Source organism: Micropterus salmoides, unplaced genomic scaffold (genome assembly GCF_014851395.1).
Source record: "Micropterus salmoides isolate LMB-PRFRI ecotype aquatic unplaced genomic scaffold, ASM1485139v1 Ms_hic_scaffold_13, whole genome shotgun sequence".
NCBI classification, from domain to species: Eukaryota; Metazoa; Chordata; class Actinopteri; order Centrarchiformes; family Centrarchidae; genus Micropterus; species Micropterus salmoides.
Window position 1 is genome coordinate 26,459,913 of NW_024040374.1, and position 16,097 is coordinate 26,476,009.

General features: G+C 40.5%; 2 protein-coding genes across 2 annotated transcripts in view; both read left to right on the plus strand.

The window, feature by feature from the left end:
- Window positions 1–246: 246 nt before the first annotated feature.
- Window positions 247–14,027, plus strand: tubgcp5 (tubulin, gamma complex associated protein 5). Its single transcript, XM_038716624.1, has 23 exons — window positions 247–596; window positions 711–764; window positions 1,241–1,349; window positions 1,509–1,605; window positions 1,696–1,775; window positions 2,026–2,161; window positions 3,327–3,444; window positions 4,892–4,981; window positions 5,695–5,788; window positions 5,876–6,128; window positions 7,077–7,279; window positions 7,384–7,499; window positions 7,606–7,874; window positions 7,974–8,172; window positions 8,462–8,650; window positions 8,738–8,920; window positions 9,039–9,123; window positions 9,211–9,331; window positions 9,503–9,654; window positions 12,591–12,716; window positions 13,006–13,094; window positions 13,338–13,438; window positions 13,566–14,027. The coding sequence occupies exons 1-23, from the start codon at window positions 463–465 to the stop codon at window positions 13,610–13,612; spliced, it is 3,045 nt and encodes a 1,014-aa protein (XP_038572552.1). The 5' UTR covers window positions 247–462; the 3' UTR covers window positions 13,613–14,027.
- Window positions 14,028–15,243: 1,216 nt separating this feature from the next.
- The window catches only part of cyfip1 (cytoplasmic FMR1 interacting protein 1), a 31,102-nt gene continuing 30,248 nt past the window's right edge, over window positions 15,244–16,097 (plus strand). Inside the window, exon 1 of the mRNA XM_038716632.1 lies at window positions 15,244–15,495. The gene's annotated coding sequence lies outside the window, so the exon portion shown is untranslated. The remainder of the gene's footprint in view (window positions 15,496–16,097) is intronic.

Consider the following 16,097-nt stretch of genomic DNA (forward strand, 5'->3'; position numbering starts at 1 on the left):
AGAGCCTTGAAGAGAAGAGATTCCAACGGCTACCAACTGCCGTAACGCAGAGCCGTTAGTAACTTAATAAGCGTACAATGCATTATGGGAGATTAGTGAAAAATTAGTGTTCCCTTTGAATAAGAGTATTTAGTCGGTGTTTTATTTTTATTACAAGATGTTGAACGTGTTCTCAGCCCAAGTTGTCAGTTTAAAAAGAAAATTAAATGTTTCAATTTGTTTACTTTTATTTGGATGTCGCGCATGCGTACTTCCTGTCGTTTGTTGTTGGAGGCAAACGCAGCGCGGTGCTGAGAGGATCAATGGAGCAATAAATGGCAATACCTCGTTAACATTTTCATGAGCGTGCTAGCACTCTAACTTGCAGAATCACCAGGGCTATCAGCGAGCCTGACGGATTAACTTGCTGCATGTAGATGCTCGTAACGTCAAGCTAACCGCGGCACCACTTTCAACATCACCATGGCTCACTGGACCGCCTTCGAAAAGGAGACAGAGAGAGAAACGAAAAAGTTGATAAAATGTATCAGCGGGGTCGAGGACGAGGAGGACCAGAATTTTCAGCTGGCACTGAAGTTTGCCTGGTCGAATTTCAGGTGACCAAGCCCAATTGACTGGACTGGGAGCTAGCATGTCAGCTGCTAACATGTAAACAAACGTTAGCCACACACGGCGGTGCTTGGAACGTTAATGCTCTCATTTCTTGACAGGTTTCATCGTTTCTTGGACGTGGACAGCCATAAGGTCCAACGCAGTATAAGTGGGTGAGTGAGTCTGAGGTTAACGTTATTCCCACGGTTATTATTTTATACGGTCTAACGTTATGGTTATTATGCGTTAACTTAACATAGTTGCCAGATAGTTACCATGGTGGCCAGATTGATGTATGATAGATGCTCACATGATAAAAACGTAACGAGCTAATTTACCTGGTTTATGCTGAACAAGCCATTGTGTCAGATGAGTAATTTGCATCACTACGGTCAACATTTTGCATATAAACGTCCTATATTTAACATCTGCAATACTTCCTTCACCAGGAGCTTGACATAGTGTTTGTTTTCAATAGTATTGTAGGAGTGCAATAACTCTGCTTTTGAATAAAATATATTTCTGGATGCTCCATTTACAACCTTTTCCCAAACATTTATTGATCTGATTGATTTTGTCATCTTTTTTACATTTCCCCTTATATTACACTACGGGTGTACCTTGTCATGCATGCTGCTGTGTTTTACAGAATCTATGATAAACTCATGATCCACTCAGAATTGAGTAAAGCAGAAAGCTGGATGAGACTGAGTGAAGAGTTCCTGAACTCACCATTACCTAATACAGATGGAACAAAGGTAAGGCACAGACATGGGCTGACAGAAATTGTACTCATTAGTGGAGTAAGGGTCTAACACTACCCTGAAGACAAATCCCCAATAGATATGTATGTTTCTGTAGGTCAAAAACCACATGATCCTGACAATAGATGTTTACTGTTTTTTCTTATTTTACAGACTGATGCACACTACAGTATACTGTCGCTGCTGCTCTTCTTATCGGGGTCCCCCACAAATACAGATTTTACCGAGAGACCCAGGGTAAAGGAGGCCGGTGAGTTGATCCTTAGTTTCACTTGTGAAATTGATTTTAAAACGCTAACATGTCCACATTAATCCTTATTGCTCCATCTTCGGTCTTCAGAACATAAGGACAACTTTGACTGGGCAAAATATCTGATGGAGGGTGAGGACCTAGACACGGGACCATACCCAGATACCCCTGTGAGTAAATCATAACCAAACCCACCTTTTATGGACATGAATGACCACAAAACCTGCAGCAGAAAATTGATCGTTGGCCATGCGCACCATCAAAAATGTCTTTAGTAATTCTGGATGACACACTTCTTCTCAGGCTAAAGTTGAATAGAGTTATGCTGAGGTCACCAAACTTGATTTAACAGTCATAAAGCTGTAACAACAACCCGGTTTCGATGGATTTCTGTCTAAATTAGTCTTGTCTGGTTTTCAGGAATGGTCTGAGGAGGAGAGCGAAGACGATGACAGCCAGCAACCAATCAGCAGGGAAGACTCTGGGATCCAGTTGGATAGAACGCCCCAGGAAGACCAGGACAACGCTAACAAGACTGTTCCAGTTACATGGACAGGTGCGAACCTATCATGCAGCAAAATAACAGAATAATGGAAAGTAGATCATGGATGGATAGATACTTAGAATTAGAATAGAATAGATAGATAATAGATAGAACTTTATTGATCCCCAGGTGAAATTGCTGTGTAGCAGCAGCAAAATTGACACAGATTAAAAAAATTTACAGACCAGACATATTTACACAATAATGTACAAAAGTTCCTTTTACAGCGGAGTTGTAGGAGTATCCAGCTGAATACACTGTGCTGCCCGACCAGCAGGTTGTGCAGCGGATGTGAAGTGTTGTCCATGATGTTAAACAGTTAATGTAACATTCTTCTCTTCACAACCAAGTCCAGGGGCTTCAGAGCAGACCCGAGCACAGAGCCAGCCTTCTTTATTAGCTTGTTCAGTCTCTTCTCAGAGTCTGCTCTGGCCCTTCTTGAAGATGGCCTCAGTGTTGTATTTCCAGTCCAGTCTGTTGTCAAGGTGTACACCCAGGTATTTGAAGTTCTCCACCACCTCCACCTCCTCTCCCAGAAAGTGAATAGTGTTCAGTGTTGTTGTCCTGGACCTCCTGAAGGCCACCACCGTCTCCTTCTTCTTTGTCACATTTACGAGGAGGTGGTTGCTCCCATACCACAACAAAAAGCGGTCAACCATCTCCACCTCTGATACACCCAACAACTGCAAAATCATCTGAGTCTTTCTGTTGATGACAGGACTCTGAGTTGTGTTGGAAGTCCGAGGTGTACAGCGTGAAGAAAAATGGAGAGAGTACAGTCCCCTGTGGTGCTCCTGTTCTGCTGACCACCCATTCAGACCCACAACCCCTCATTTGCACAAACTGTGGTCAATAATCCAGGAAGTTGTGGAGCTGCTCCTTCCTGCAGCAATAAAGGCTGGATCGTGTTAAAAGCACTGGAGAAATTAAAGAACATGATCCTCACAATGCTGCCAGCTTTATCCAGGTTTGAGTGAGTGAGCTGAAGCAGGTAGATGATAGAATCCTCCACACCAACCTCAGGGCGGTAGGCAAACTGCAGTGGGTCAATGGAGGTGGTCACCTGACGTCTCAGATGTACCAGAATGTGGGCTAATGTGACCAATGCATGTACATGTGTGTCTACACTGAAGCTCTTCTTTAATAGGAAATTAACTCCAGTTTGTGTCTTTTGCAGTGGGCGAGCCTGACGCCCGAGCCTGGCTTGAACAGCACATAGTGACACCGTACTGGGTGGCTCATGCACCTCGTTTTCCTCACAGCTTGCATTTGCACTCTAACTTGCTCAATGTATGGTAAGACTCCAAACAGTTGTAAAGGGCTTTACTTTAGAATATACTATGGATGCATTTGTTCACTTTTTAATTTTTTCAAAAAAATATTTATTTTACTAAACTAAACTTAATAGCGTTATGGACATCAAGATGAGCTTTATACACCTGCTAATTAATTGATAAAACATACACATTTTTTCTCATAATATTATGACTTTATTGTTAAAAATAATGAATTACAGCTTTATCTCCTAAGTTTTCTTGTAAAATTACGACTTCATCTTCATAATACACTGCGTGCACAATTGATAGGCAAATTGTATTCCTCAGCTCCTCAACTTTCACTGAAGCAGTAACCACACTTGGATGAATGTGATAGATCATTGTCCTGCATAAAGATCATGGCCTTCTTGAATGCTGAGGACTTCTTCCTGTACCACTGCTTGAATGAATTATCGTCCAGAAACTGGCAGTAGGTTTGGGAGTTGAGTTTCAGTCCAGCTTCATCCCGAAAGGTCCGACTATCTCATCCTTGATGATAGCAGTCCATACCAATACCCCTCCTCCACCTTGCTGGCGCCTGAGTCGAAGTGGTGGTCCATCAGTAATCCAGCTACAGGCCCATCCATCTGGTCCATCAAGAGTCACTCTCATTTCATCTGTCCATAAAACCTGAAAAATCTGTCTTCAGGTATTTCTTTGTCCAATTTTTGACGCTTCAACTTGTGAATCGAATTCGGTAGCGGTCGTGTTCCAGTCTTCCTGACCGTGCCCATATCTCTAAATTCTTGGCACCTTGTACTTCTGGACACTCCAGGTAGGTTGGTTCCTGGTAGCTTCACGTTTAATTCTACTCGAGTCTTTTGCAGTTAACTCGCTCCTTTTCTTCTCCATGCACTTTTTGTGCCCCAGTTCACTATTCGCAACAAAACGTTTGATTGTCCGGTGGTCACGCCTCAAAGGTTTAGCTATTTCAAGAGTGTTTCATCCGTCTGAAAGGCATTTTAGGCCGTTTTTGTGTCAGTTAAATCTCTTTTTTTGGCCCATTTTACCAAAAGTAATGAAGCTGTCTAATAATCTTGCACACATTGATATGGTGTGTATGGTTGTAAGGTGTGATTCACTTTCACCACACCCTCTCTCATTACACAAATTCAAAATTATTAACTCCAATGAGCATAAAAGTTTATATGGTTTGGATTTGGAAAATCTGGATAGAAATAATTACTCACCTGAATACTTACTTGCCAAATTATTGTGCATGCAGTGTATTATGACTTTTGAAAAAAAAAAAAAATGCATTTATATTTCAAAATGATCACTTAATTTGGATTTCCCCCCCAAAAAATCTTCCTGTGAAAATGTACCTGGCAATACACCTGCTTAAAATAGACTGGCAAACATAGAAGTTTACTTTTGGGTATTTGTGAGTTGAAATGATGTTTACTCCCAGTGTCTCTCTTCCCAGGGACCAGCACTTATATAACACTGATCCATTGTATCTGACAGAAGAAAAGGCCTTTGTCACAGAGACCCAAGTGATACGGGAGACACTGTGGTAAGATGTAATCATGCTATGGTGTGTGACTGTGCTCATTGTACAAACTTTCAAAGGCATTGATCTCCTGCTTTCTCACAGGTTTAATCTTTTCATATCTTGTTGATCCCCCAAAACATATCCTTGTTATAATCCTTGTTAGATTTAAGAGAAATGTTTCTTTTCATTTACATGATTTTGTATGCAGATAGATTTTCAACAATTTTCAACATTATTTCTGTGTTTAAACGTGTAATCTGTAAATGTAAAACACCTTCCACAAATACAAAAAGATCTGTAAACTCACAAGAATATTTTGCAAATATAAATCAGATTTGCAAATACACAAATTTGACAAATAAAAAAATATGGGAATACATTAATAAATTAATTCACAAACAAATCTTATGAATGAAGATAAGATAATGTTGTAGCTAACTGAAACAATGTAACCTAAGATACCTAAGAGCTTTTTGCCTTTTACCCACCTAAAAGAATAAATGGAAAAATAAGAAGGATCAGTTGGCTGGCCCTCAGTGGCTAATAGACAACTGCCAACTGAGGAAGCAGCACAATTCCATACAAAACATAATTTCACTCTATAACTTGTTATATTGTAACAGTAAACCTACCTACAATCCCTAATACTCACCCTCTCCCTTTAACATAATAAAATAATGAATTAAAAATGTTTTGTTATCATAAAGTTCATCTGTATAACTGTTGTGTTGCAGGCTTTTCTCCGGGGTTAAGAAGCACTTCATATTCCAACACCATGATGGAAAAGTGTCAGTAAGGAACAACGTGGTGGTAACTCATCTGACCAGCGTAAGCTGAAAATTGCCTGCATTATATCTTTATAAATGTGTCTTCTGTCTGCTGTAGGAAACCGTGTCTTCTCTTTCTGTGCTGCAGAACTGTCTGCGCTCTGTCCTGGAACATATTGCTGTATACGGGCAGGCGGTGTTCAGGCTGCAGAGGTTCATAGACGAGGTGACGGGATACAGCTCGGAGCCTTGCCCACCAGGCTCCGGTTCCTCCTACAGCTCCAAGAAGGGCTCTGAGCCTCCCTTCAGGACCTACCAGGCCTTTGTTTGGGCACTTAACAAGTACTTTACCAGCTTCAAAGAGGAGCTGACTACAATTGAGCGAGAGCTCATATGCAATGGCAAGTGCAAGTTTAGGGGGTTGAAATTGTTGGGGTAACTCTTGATACAAGATAATGCTGATACCACTTGTAAAACTAGATGGAACAATTTGTGGCATGGTGCATATAATCTTAGCCTTTTGAATACACACATACTTGTTGCCATTAGAGCTGCAAATTGTTATCACAATATCATTTGATATCGATAATTATCAGGAGAAATGTAAAATCATTACTTTTTTCCAAGTTTAAAGGTGGATTTTTGCTTCTGAGTGAAAATTGAAGAGACCAGATGGTTAATTGTGGTTTTAAATTATTCTTTATGGCCCGAACATGACAGATACTTGATGCCAAACAGTGGATCACTTAAAATATCTGAGGTAGAACATTCAAGACATTTATGCTAAAAAAATGTTGAACAAAAATGTATCAGTCAAATTAGGTAAAATATTTCTTCAGTCCCTTTTCCTCAACAAAATAAATATCTTCAAAGAAAAATTAAGTGCTAATTTATTTGGGATTCCAATGAATTAAATCAAACATTTGTTATACTTATACTTATACTTATACTATACTGAAAATGATATTGCGATAATTATCATTATTGTTTTATTGCCCTTCATGTGCCATCATGTAAATAGAGCAGTCATAAACTGACAAATTAGTTAAAATGATGTCAGTGCAAGTCTAAATATTACAAAAGAAAGTACTGCAATATTGATGTCATTGTATCCATATCCAGTGAGGGAGATAGAAAGTAAACCAGAATATTTTTGTGTCATAAACTGCACAAATCTCAAAAGTAATATGGTGGAAAGAACAGGGAGGTTCTGTGTTAGTTTTGAGTGCCTAATTAGCTTTTGGCATGTAGAATTTTCTGTTCTGTAACCCCTTGTTATTGAGTGTTTTATTCACAAGGGGTTTATTTCTCATGTCTGCCGGTGTTTGATGTGTCGCCCTCGTTTGCAGATGAGACGTTGACCCTGTCTGCAGTTTTGGAGCGACTCAACCCTCACTTGGCACAGATCAAAGTGCTGCACAAAGTCTTCTGTACCGGAGTCGCCGAGGTGCCCCCCGAGACCCCGAATGTTGTGCGCGCCTCTCACTTGCTCAACACCCTGTACAAAGCCATTCTTGAGTATGACAGTGTCGGGGAAGCATCAGAGCAAGCGGTTTGTCCTATGTATTAAGCTCAGTGAATTCAACGCACAAAGCAGCTTAACAAGGAAGAAATCTCTAACTATGATCATTCCTGTGTGTTGCCTTCCCTTGCTAGGTGGCCTTGTTATTTTCTTTGTGGACAGAGACAGTCAGACCGTATCTGGAGATTGTGGATGAATGGATTGTTCACGGCCACCTGTTTGACCCTGCCAAAGAGTTCATCATTCAGAGGTATGTAGCAGAGATTGTTTAACGAGAATCCTTTTGGTAGCTACACAACGGTAACTGACAGAGGCATATACTTGGCTTCTTTTTTTTTGTTGTTGTTGTTGCTCAGGAACAAGGACGTCCCAGTGAACCACAGGGACTTCTGGTACGCCACCTACACTCTGTACAGTGTGTCCGAGACTGTGGAGAACGAGGAGAAGCTGAGTGACGCAGCCAGCGGGAGCTCTGGAGGGGATCAGGGTTCCAGCAACAGGCAGCTCACCATGGTGTCCTTCCTTAAACCCGTACTCAAGCAGATCATCATGGCCGGGAAGTCCATGCAGCTGCTCCGAAATTTGGACTGCAAGGAGGCTGAACAGTCCGACAGATCCTCCAGAGGTCGGTGTTTGCTTTTCTGTTGTTTGTTTTTTTTGTTTTGTTTTTTTTAACTAAACAGATCAGTGTTTTTATGAACAGTGTCAAAATTTTGCATTGCAGATGCTGAGAGGAAGAGTTTATACACTTTATTTCTGGAGTCGGTGCAGTCACGCGTCTGCAGCCAAGAGGGGTCGCCCACAGACACAGTAACTGAACAACAGGCCACCAAGAGGAGCCTTATAAAGATGCAGTCCATCATTGCACAGCACCTGGAGATCCAAGACGTTCATGATCCGTTGCTGGCCATCAACTTTGCCAGGTTAGCAGCACTATATTCAAATCACAGCAAGTAACTCTTCAGATTACAAGACTATCTTTTGTTCTGCTCAGGAATAAATAGTAAAGCATATCAAAACGCTAGAATGCGAAGACTTTTTCTATAATTACTATTACTTATTAGTATATAAAGCCTTTTTTGCAACTGCTGCTTTTATTATCTCTCAAATGGTACTGTCAACAGATAATTTGATGTGATGTGTTGAAGTGATTATATTTTTGTTGTCCGAGGTTTGAAATCCTAAGGTACTCTGGTCTGTGTTCCCCCTCAGGCTGTACTTGGAGCAGAGTGACTTCCACGAACGTTTCTCCGGGGGGGATTTCATCGTGGACCGCTCATCTCAGTCTGTCACCTGCCAAACATTCGAGCTCACCTTGCGTTCTTGTCTCTACCCCCACATAGAGAGGAGGTACATCGAGTGCTGCGGGAACCTTATGAAGACTCTGAAAAAAGACTATAAGTAAGAATCTCTCTTGGGGATACACGAGTGCTGACTTTTTTATTTTTTAGCTTTTTTTGCATATTGATTTTTTTCATGTCTCCACAGGCTGCTGGAATACCTCCAAGCTATGAGGAACTACTTCCTGCTGGAAGCTGGAGACACAATGTATGACTTTTACACAGCCATCTTTGATAAAGTGCAGGAGAAGGAGAGCTGGCAGCAGTTGTCTTTTCTCAATGTTCAGCTGCAGGAGGCAGTTGGACAGCGCTGCCCCGAGGACAGCAGCAGGTACTACAAGTATTTATTGATGAAGAATAACATTAAAGCTCTGTTATAATTAGGAGGATAATTTCTTTTGATATTATTGAAAAGTCAATATTTCCCCCCATCATTTCATATTTTACAGGTTGTCAGTCTTCTTGGAGACCATCGACCCTGCCAGGAAAAAACATCCTGTGAACAATCTAGAAGTGCTTACCCTGAGTTACAAGGTAAGAAATGTGAAAGTATTTGCAGAAATTTTTGTTGAGGATTTTTGACACTGCCATGTTGACATTTACTTATTTTACCCTCCACAGGTTCCCTGGCCCGTTGACATTGTCATCAGCTCAGAGTGTCAGAAGATCTACAATCAAGTGTTTCTCCTCCTGCTGCAGATCAAATGGGCCAAATACAGTTTGGACACACTTCGATTCAGTGGTATGAGTTAGGGTGGTACTTAATATACTACAGTCTTCAAAATAAAGCTCAGTTGCTTGATACGTATGAAAACAACCCAATCATGCGTGAATATCCTCAGGTATGGAGGATGACCCCAGTAAATGTTTTTAGCGTTATTTGTAATCTGCAAATTGTGTTTGTTTCTTATAGATTTCACAGGTGTCTCTAAGAAACTGGAGGGAGAGCAGGCTGAGGAAGTAAAGGTCAAAGAGCCTGTAAATCAGCAGATCCACCGAATGTGTCTTCTGCGGGTCAAACTCATGCACTTTGTCAACAGCCTTCACAACTACATCACGACCAGGGTGAGACGAATCATGGGATAGATTTGGAATGGGATTTATACCTGTCACAGGTATCACTAATAACATTAATGATGCCCAGTACCAGAACCGCATCACCAAGGCACCTAAATGGAATCTGGCCATCGTTCATTTTATTATTTACACTTGTGCTTTTCCTACTGTGACATGTCAAAATGTCTTCTGTGTCCACATTGAGATCTGATCAAGATTCAGTCACATCTGTCCAGCTCAAACAACTGAACGTAACTTTCTGAACCGTCTCTGAGCGACCAGTGTGTATTTCCGACCTCATAGTTGTTGTATGTGGAATGCATTTGCATTTACACTTGTGTTCCGTGTGGTCACACTGCGTTCCCTGACCACCTCCAGAGTGGTTTGGCCGATCAGATTACAATCCGTCCTCAGTGTGTCTTGATTGCATTTACACCCATACTTTCACGTAGTTGAGCCCTATCCAACTGCAGTCTGATCGTTACATCTCGTATATTTATGCCTGGTGTAAATGTGATCACGCATGCTTGTGTATATCGGTATTTTAAAAAAATAATAATAATTTTGTACTACCTTTTTAGAACTGTTTTTAAAGGTTTCAAAAGTTTCACCCATTATTTACAAATATTTTTACACTGGTGGTGCATTTAAGGACAGCAGGAAAGCACACAAACATTTTATCAGACACACTTGAATGGTACTTTAAATTGAGATTACAAGAATTTCTGCCGTTTCATTCCTTACCTTGTAACTCACAAAGTGTGTCCAAACTTTTGACTGGTACTGTATTTTAATCAGACATTCATTTAGTTGAAACATGTGTATGAGACAATTTACCATGTCTTCCAGTTCTTCTTAAATGTATTCTCTTTGGCATATCCGCCTTTCCATAACATAAATCTCTTGGGACAATTTGCAGCCACTGTTCCTGTTTTGGAGTGTTTACATTAAGCCAATTTCTGGTAACTGCTTTTTTCACTTGCAAGTAAAACATTAGTCAAGAAGTTCTGTCATTACAAAATCCTCAGTGTTCCCAAGATACATCACAGGGTAGGCAATATTTGCAAAACTGCATTAACCTTATAGCCTTATCTTACACTTTCAGAAAATATGCAAGTGGTTGTGCAGCAAGTTGACTGCTTTTTATTTTGGGTGTTACAAAACGAGTTAAATTCTTCCAGCAGAATTCCCTCCCTACTACTGTATATCAGTAACATTGTGTCTCACACATTTGACACCATTCTTCCTCAGTTCTTCTTTAACGTTCACTGTTTCTAGCGTAAATGCTTCTATTGGCTCCATAACATGTCCGAAAGCCCCCATCAAATGTTTGTCTCCCACCTCTGGTAACCCTTTATCCCTTTCCAGTTCTTTACATCGAGACTCATAGTCCGGTCTACACCATCAGGCCAGGGGTTGGTGTTATGCTGCATAAATATATTCCCACCCCTAAAACTGAGATACTTCACCACTTTAGAATTCCATTTTTCGATTATATGCATCTCTGATTCTTTTGGGATGGAGAATAGCTAGATTGTTATGTTCATTTTATTCCCTAAGTAGTGTCCGTATGCTCCAAGTAGGTTCATTAGGTTTGGGAACCATAACGTTCAAGAAAAATAATGACATTGTCTTTGCTCCACATATTGACACCCTGCAGGTGCTCACTCTGCATTATTGCTTTCCCTAAGGATTCAGCATATAGGAGAACGATCAGTCCTCTTGAACCTCTCCAGCTGAGTCATAATCCGAGCTGTAGGCTCATGATAAACAGTTTTGATACACAGCAGTGCATTTTCATCTAAGCCAAATCTCTCTAGGACTTCATATAAAAATAGCGAACTAACATTTCTCAATGTTTTTTCTACAAACTAATCAGAACCATACTTGTACCATCTTTCCTAAAGACCATCTGCCATTCTACTAGAAACTCATCACTTGGTAATTTACTGGCCTTTTGTCTACTGATGGCAGCTTCCAGCTCCTTAATTGTAAATTGTGATGTACTGGTATCATTCTGTCTCTCACTAATAGATGGCCGGTCGAGCCAGTTGAGAAAACTTCTTATTGTGTTTTCATCAGCTGATGGTGTCTTATAGCACTCTTCAGCTATTATTTCTGTCAGGCTCATGTAATAGTTGGTCGGTTTGAGGGTCCTTTTATTTAATGCGTTGTATTAGAGGCCTGCTGTTTGCGTTTGGCCAGGAGTCTAGTTTCTTTTGGACATGAGTCATAATAAGTCTTCTTTACAGATCTTGTCCTTTTCTATATCTCCCCTGAGGATCTCACCTCTTTCCCCCTTGTTTTGTTAATGTTTTGTTGTTATAATAATAATAATGATACTGATCCTCTGTGTTTTTATGTTGTTTTTTTTCTCTCAATTTTTCTATTTTGTGTTTGTATGTGGCCTTTGTGATATTGTCAGGACGATCAGCTTTCCATGAGAAACTGCCTTTATAACATCCCACAGTATTACAGGGTCCACTTCCCTATTATTATTCACTTCTGTTTACCTTTTGATCGCTTGCCTTATTATTCAAAATACCCACAGAGTCTCCATACAGTATTTGTTTTTCTACTATTCAGGTGTATTGTCAAGCTGACTGCATTTTGTTCTGATACATCTGCCACCCTGATTTTACACTCTGTGTCCCTGCAACTTTCACTACTCATTAAAAAAGTAGTCACTTATAGAGGAGACAGAGTGAAGTGAATAGTGTGCACGGTCCCTTTCTAGAGGGTGAAGTTCCCTCCAAACATAAATTAGTCCCATTTCCTTCACTGATGTGTTGGTCAGATGCATTTTTTTCTTGAGGCTTGTTGTATCAAAATGATGATTCGTGACCCCTTCACATATCAAAGTACATTCAGTCTCTAAGGCCCTTAAAATTGAAATGTAATAATTTGCACACAGTTCTAAAGCGGTCTGTATTGTCTCTTGGCAGATTTTGCACAGTACAGGACTGGAGTTTCAGCATCAAGTACAAGAAGCAAAGGACCTGGACCAGCTGATCAAGATCCATTACAGATATTTGGCAACCATTCACGACCGTTGCCTACTGAGGGAGAAGGTAAACAGTACTCACAGGGAGTAGGTATTGTTAGCTATACACACATACTTCAATGGCATTTGCTCAGCAAAACAGTGAATGTTTACCAGTTCCAGCATTGATTTTCCTTAGCTGAAGCTATGAACCCTTTAACCACACTGTGGAAGCAGGGGCCAAAGAAAGGAGTGTAGCGTTAAGGATCAAGACTTCACATCACTTACCTGTGAAATCTTTTTGTCATATCTTGTTATGTAATTCCCTGTTCAGACTGATGTTTCCACTGTTGTCCAATACTGTTGTATTTTCTCAGGTCAGTTTCGTGAAGGAGGCAATAATGAAGGTTCTCAACCTAGTCCTCATCTTCTCTGACCGATGGCAAGCTGGCTTTGGAGCTTGGAAGTAAGAGCTTACATATAAACTGGAGGGAAATAAAAGATCTAAGCTGTAACTGACCGTGTAAAAATTAACAGTAGCAGTACACAAATTCACACATCATATTTAATAGTATTAGTAATTAGTCATTTGGAGTGAAATTGTTTAAAGGTGTTTACGCTAATGTATTTTTTTTCAGCCACCAAACCTGAAACCTGCGCCACTGTAGCTTTTGTGACAAGCCCGTCTGTGTTTGTCTTTCACTTTCAGGATCGAGTCCATTGATAAAATGGAATCTGATTTCAAAAACTGTCACATGTTCCTTGTGACTATACTCAACAAGGCTGTATGTCGTGGCTCCTTCCCTCATTGTAAGTAAAACACCAATCCCTTTTGTTAACATAATACAAGCTTCTGATTTCCTGTAAACTACAATTCTTTGTTGTTACATTATTTACTTTAGTAATGACATTTTCTTTTCGTTTCCTCCTTGTACAGTGGAGTCTCTGGCCCTCTCTCTGATGGCAGGGTTTGAGCAGTGCTGAGGAACGATGCATGTGTTGATGTGATGGACTAAACTCCACCGTCTGGTTCTCCGTCTCATCACTGTCTGTTGTCTGACTGCTGTCATTGTTCAGGATGATGTGCAACATTATATGATGTCACTGTCTGCTCTGACTGTTGGAGACGGACTTGGACTACATGATGCTGGAGGATTATCTGTGTCTTTTTAGGGCCACAGTCAAACAAGCTACTTGTGAAAATATGTCATCTTCTATATTTTAAAAAACTTTATCTTTCTGTAAAGGTGTTTTTTTTTTTTTATGAGCTGTTCTGTTAATTGTTAATAATGTGTATAAATGAAGCACAATAAAGCTTGCACAATGATGTAGGTATATCCAATGTTGTTATTCAACATCATGTAACATTGTTTATAATAAAAGTGTATTCATGTAAGTATTGACAATGTAATCCCCTAATGCGTGTAATGTATTCATTTTTGGTAAATGGTCTGTATTTGTATAGCACCATTCTAGTCTTTCTGACACCTCAAAGCACTTCACGCTATATCACATTCACACACATTCATACACTGATGAGCATAGTTTAAGGTGCCAACTGCTAACCAGTGACAGAAATTAACCCATTCATACTCATTGACAGCCATTGGGAGCAATTTTTGGTTGAGTGTCTTGCCCAAGGACACTTCGACATCCAGACCGGGGGACCCAGAGATCGAACCACCGACCTTCTGATAAGGGGACAACCATTGCTTTCACATCCAAAGAAATTGCAGTTGTTTGACAGAAACAAATGATAGCTCAACTGTATGCATTTGTTAAAGGTCATGGGAATGTGACAACAATTTGGGTTCAAGTTTTGACTATTAAGTTTAGAGTGGTAGAAATTTTTAGAGATATGTATGTATATTTTTTACTGTAGTTTAAGATATTTTTAGCAGAATGAAATTAATTAATTGTTCCAAAGGGGCCTCAGTTACAAGCATACCTAAAGACTTTTCATAGTGGCAAATTGCTATGCCTCACTGCACTAGCTGCATTGCTCTATGGCTTAAAATGAACAACCTTAGCTAAATGTATACAACGTAGTTGTTTATTCCTTCCGGACAATGTTGCCTTTTTTTTTCCCATTCACTATTTATGGTTCAAGGGAGAGATTAGACTTATCCTATTAGCCTCAGTTCATTGAGGGTAGCTAAGTGGATCAGTGGGTAGCACTGTTGTCTTGCAGGCACCAAGAAAGTCCCGGCCAATCAGCTGTATTGTGTTTTAAGTTTACATTTTTAACTTGTTTTTTTTTTTACTATTGTGAGTTTCTTGAGTATGCAAAGGTTTTCTCCCAAACCCAAAGACTGGGTGTAAATGTATCTGTCTGAATGTATTAGCCAGGGGGGTAAAATTACATTAACAGTTATACCTTGCAGTGTGGACAGAATATTTTTTTATTAGTGTTATTTATTGTTTTATTATTATAATTTACACAAAATTTGAAAATACTTATATAGTTTCATTCAAGATGTTTGTGCAGGAAGTCAAACTCGTGCCTCAAGCTGTGGCGGTGGTGGCACTAATCACCCTCCATACCCTCGGGCGGGTTCTTACTGTACATTCCTTTGACTTCACCTTTCATCCTCCGCTTCCCTGCCCTAGTGGAGGAGCCTAGCACCGCAGCTCTGAGCGGAGTTTCCTGTTGAGTTTCCCTGTTTGAGGGACAGGAACTCCCTGCCCTGCTTCTCTCCCCCGCCCATGATAATAACACCGACCGAGGAAGGATTCCTCTGGCCGACGACAGAAAAAGTTCTGGATTGAAGACTTCCAAGTCGCCAGAGGGATCAATTTTCCGATTAAATGGCGCTGTAGTCCGCTTAATAAACGCACACGTTTTTCTCGCCAACCAACAACTCCGGGTGAGTAGGAATGATTGATCGCGAAGTTGGTTTCAGAGCGTGTGTATTTCCAGCTAAGTTAACTAACCCACGGTGGGAAAACGTTGAACGGCGTTGGGTTGGGTGTAGCCTTCCTAACGCAGTGTCCGATAAAAGACACTTATTTCAAATGGACCTCAGAGTTATTAGCTTGAGGGGGTTAACGTTAACAGCTTGTTGCAAGGCAAAGCCATTTTCCTGGCTCACAGGCCCGAGGTGTGACTAATCTCAGGCCACGGCACGGAGCGAGGATAACAGCCATTACTGCCTAACTTACATGTTGCAGGCAGGACGTCCAGGAATTTTCCCCCCGCTAAACATCAAAAGTTCACAATATCAAAGGTTTTCTCGCTCTGAAGTTATTGTAGAAGAAGTTCTCACTAAATTTAAGTTGTAGTGTGTGTCCGTCAGGTGTGATAGCCACAGCAGGATAGAAGTAACTATTAAAAAAGTCAAAGTTAAGGGCTATTAATTGGGCCAACGATCTGTCGGTGAGTATACAACATGAAACTGAATGACTCCTTACATTAGGACAGCTGTTGTGTTCAGGAACCAGAGTGTATTCCCCACACTCCTGATGTTGC

Bases quoted from the DNA above. Each gene is read 5' to 3' on its own strand.
- tubgcp5 (XM_038716624.1), top strand. From the start codon at position 463: ATGGCTCACTGGACCGCCTTCGAAAAGGAGACAGAGAGAGAAACGAAA. The intron at 4,982-5,694 runs GTAAGATGTAAT...GTTGTGTTGCAG, and splicing joins GTGATACGGGAGACACTGTG to GCTTTTCTCCGGGGTTAAGA. The intron at 9,124-9,210 runs GTAAGAAATGTG...TACCCTCCACAG, and splicing joins TGCTTACCCTGAGTTACAAG to GTTCCCTGGCCCGTTGACAT.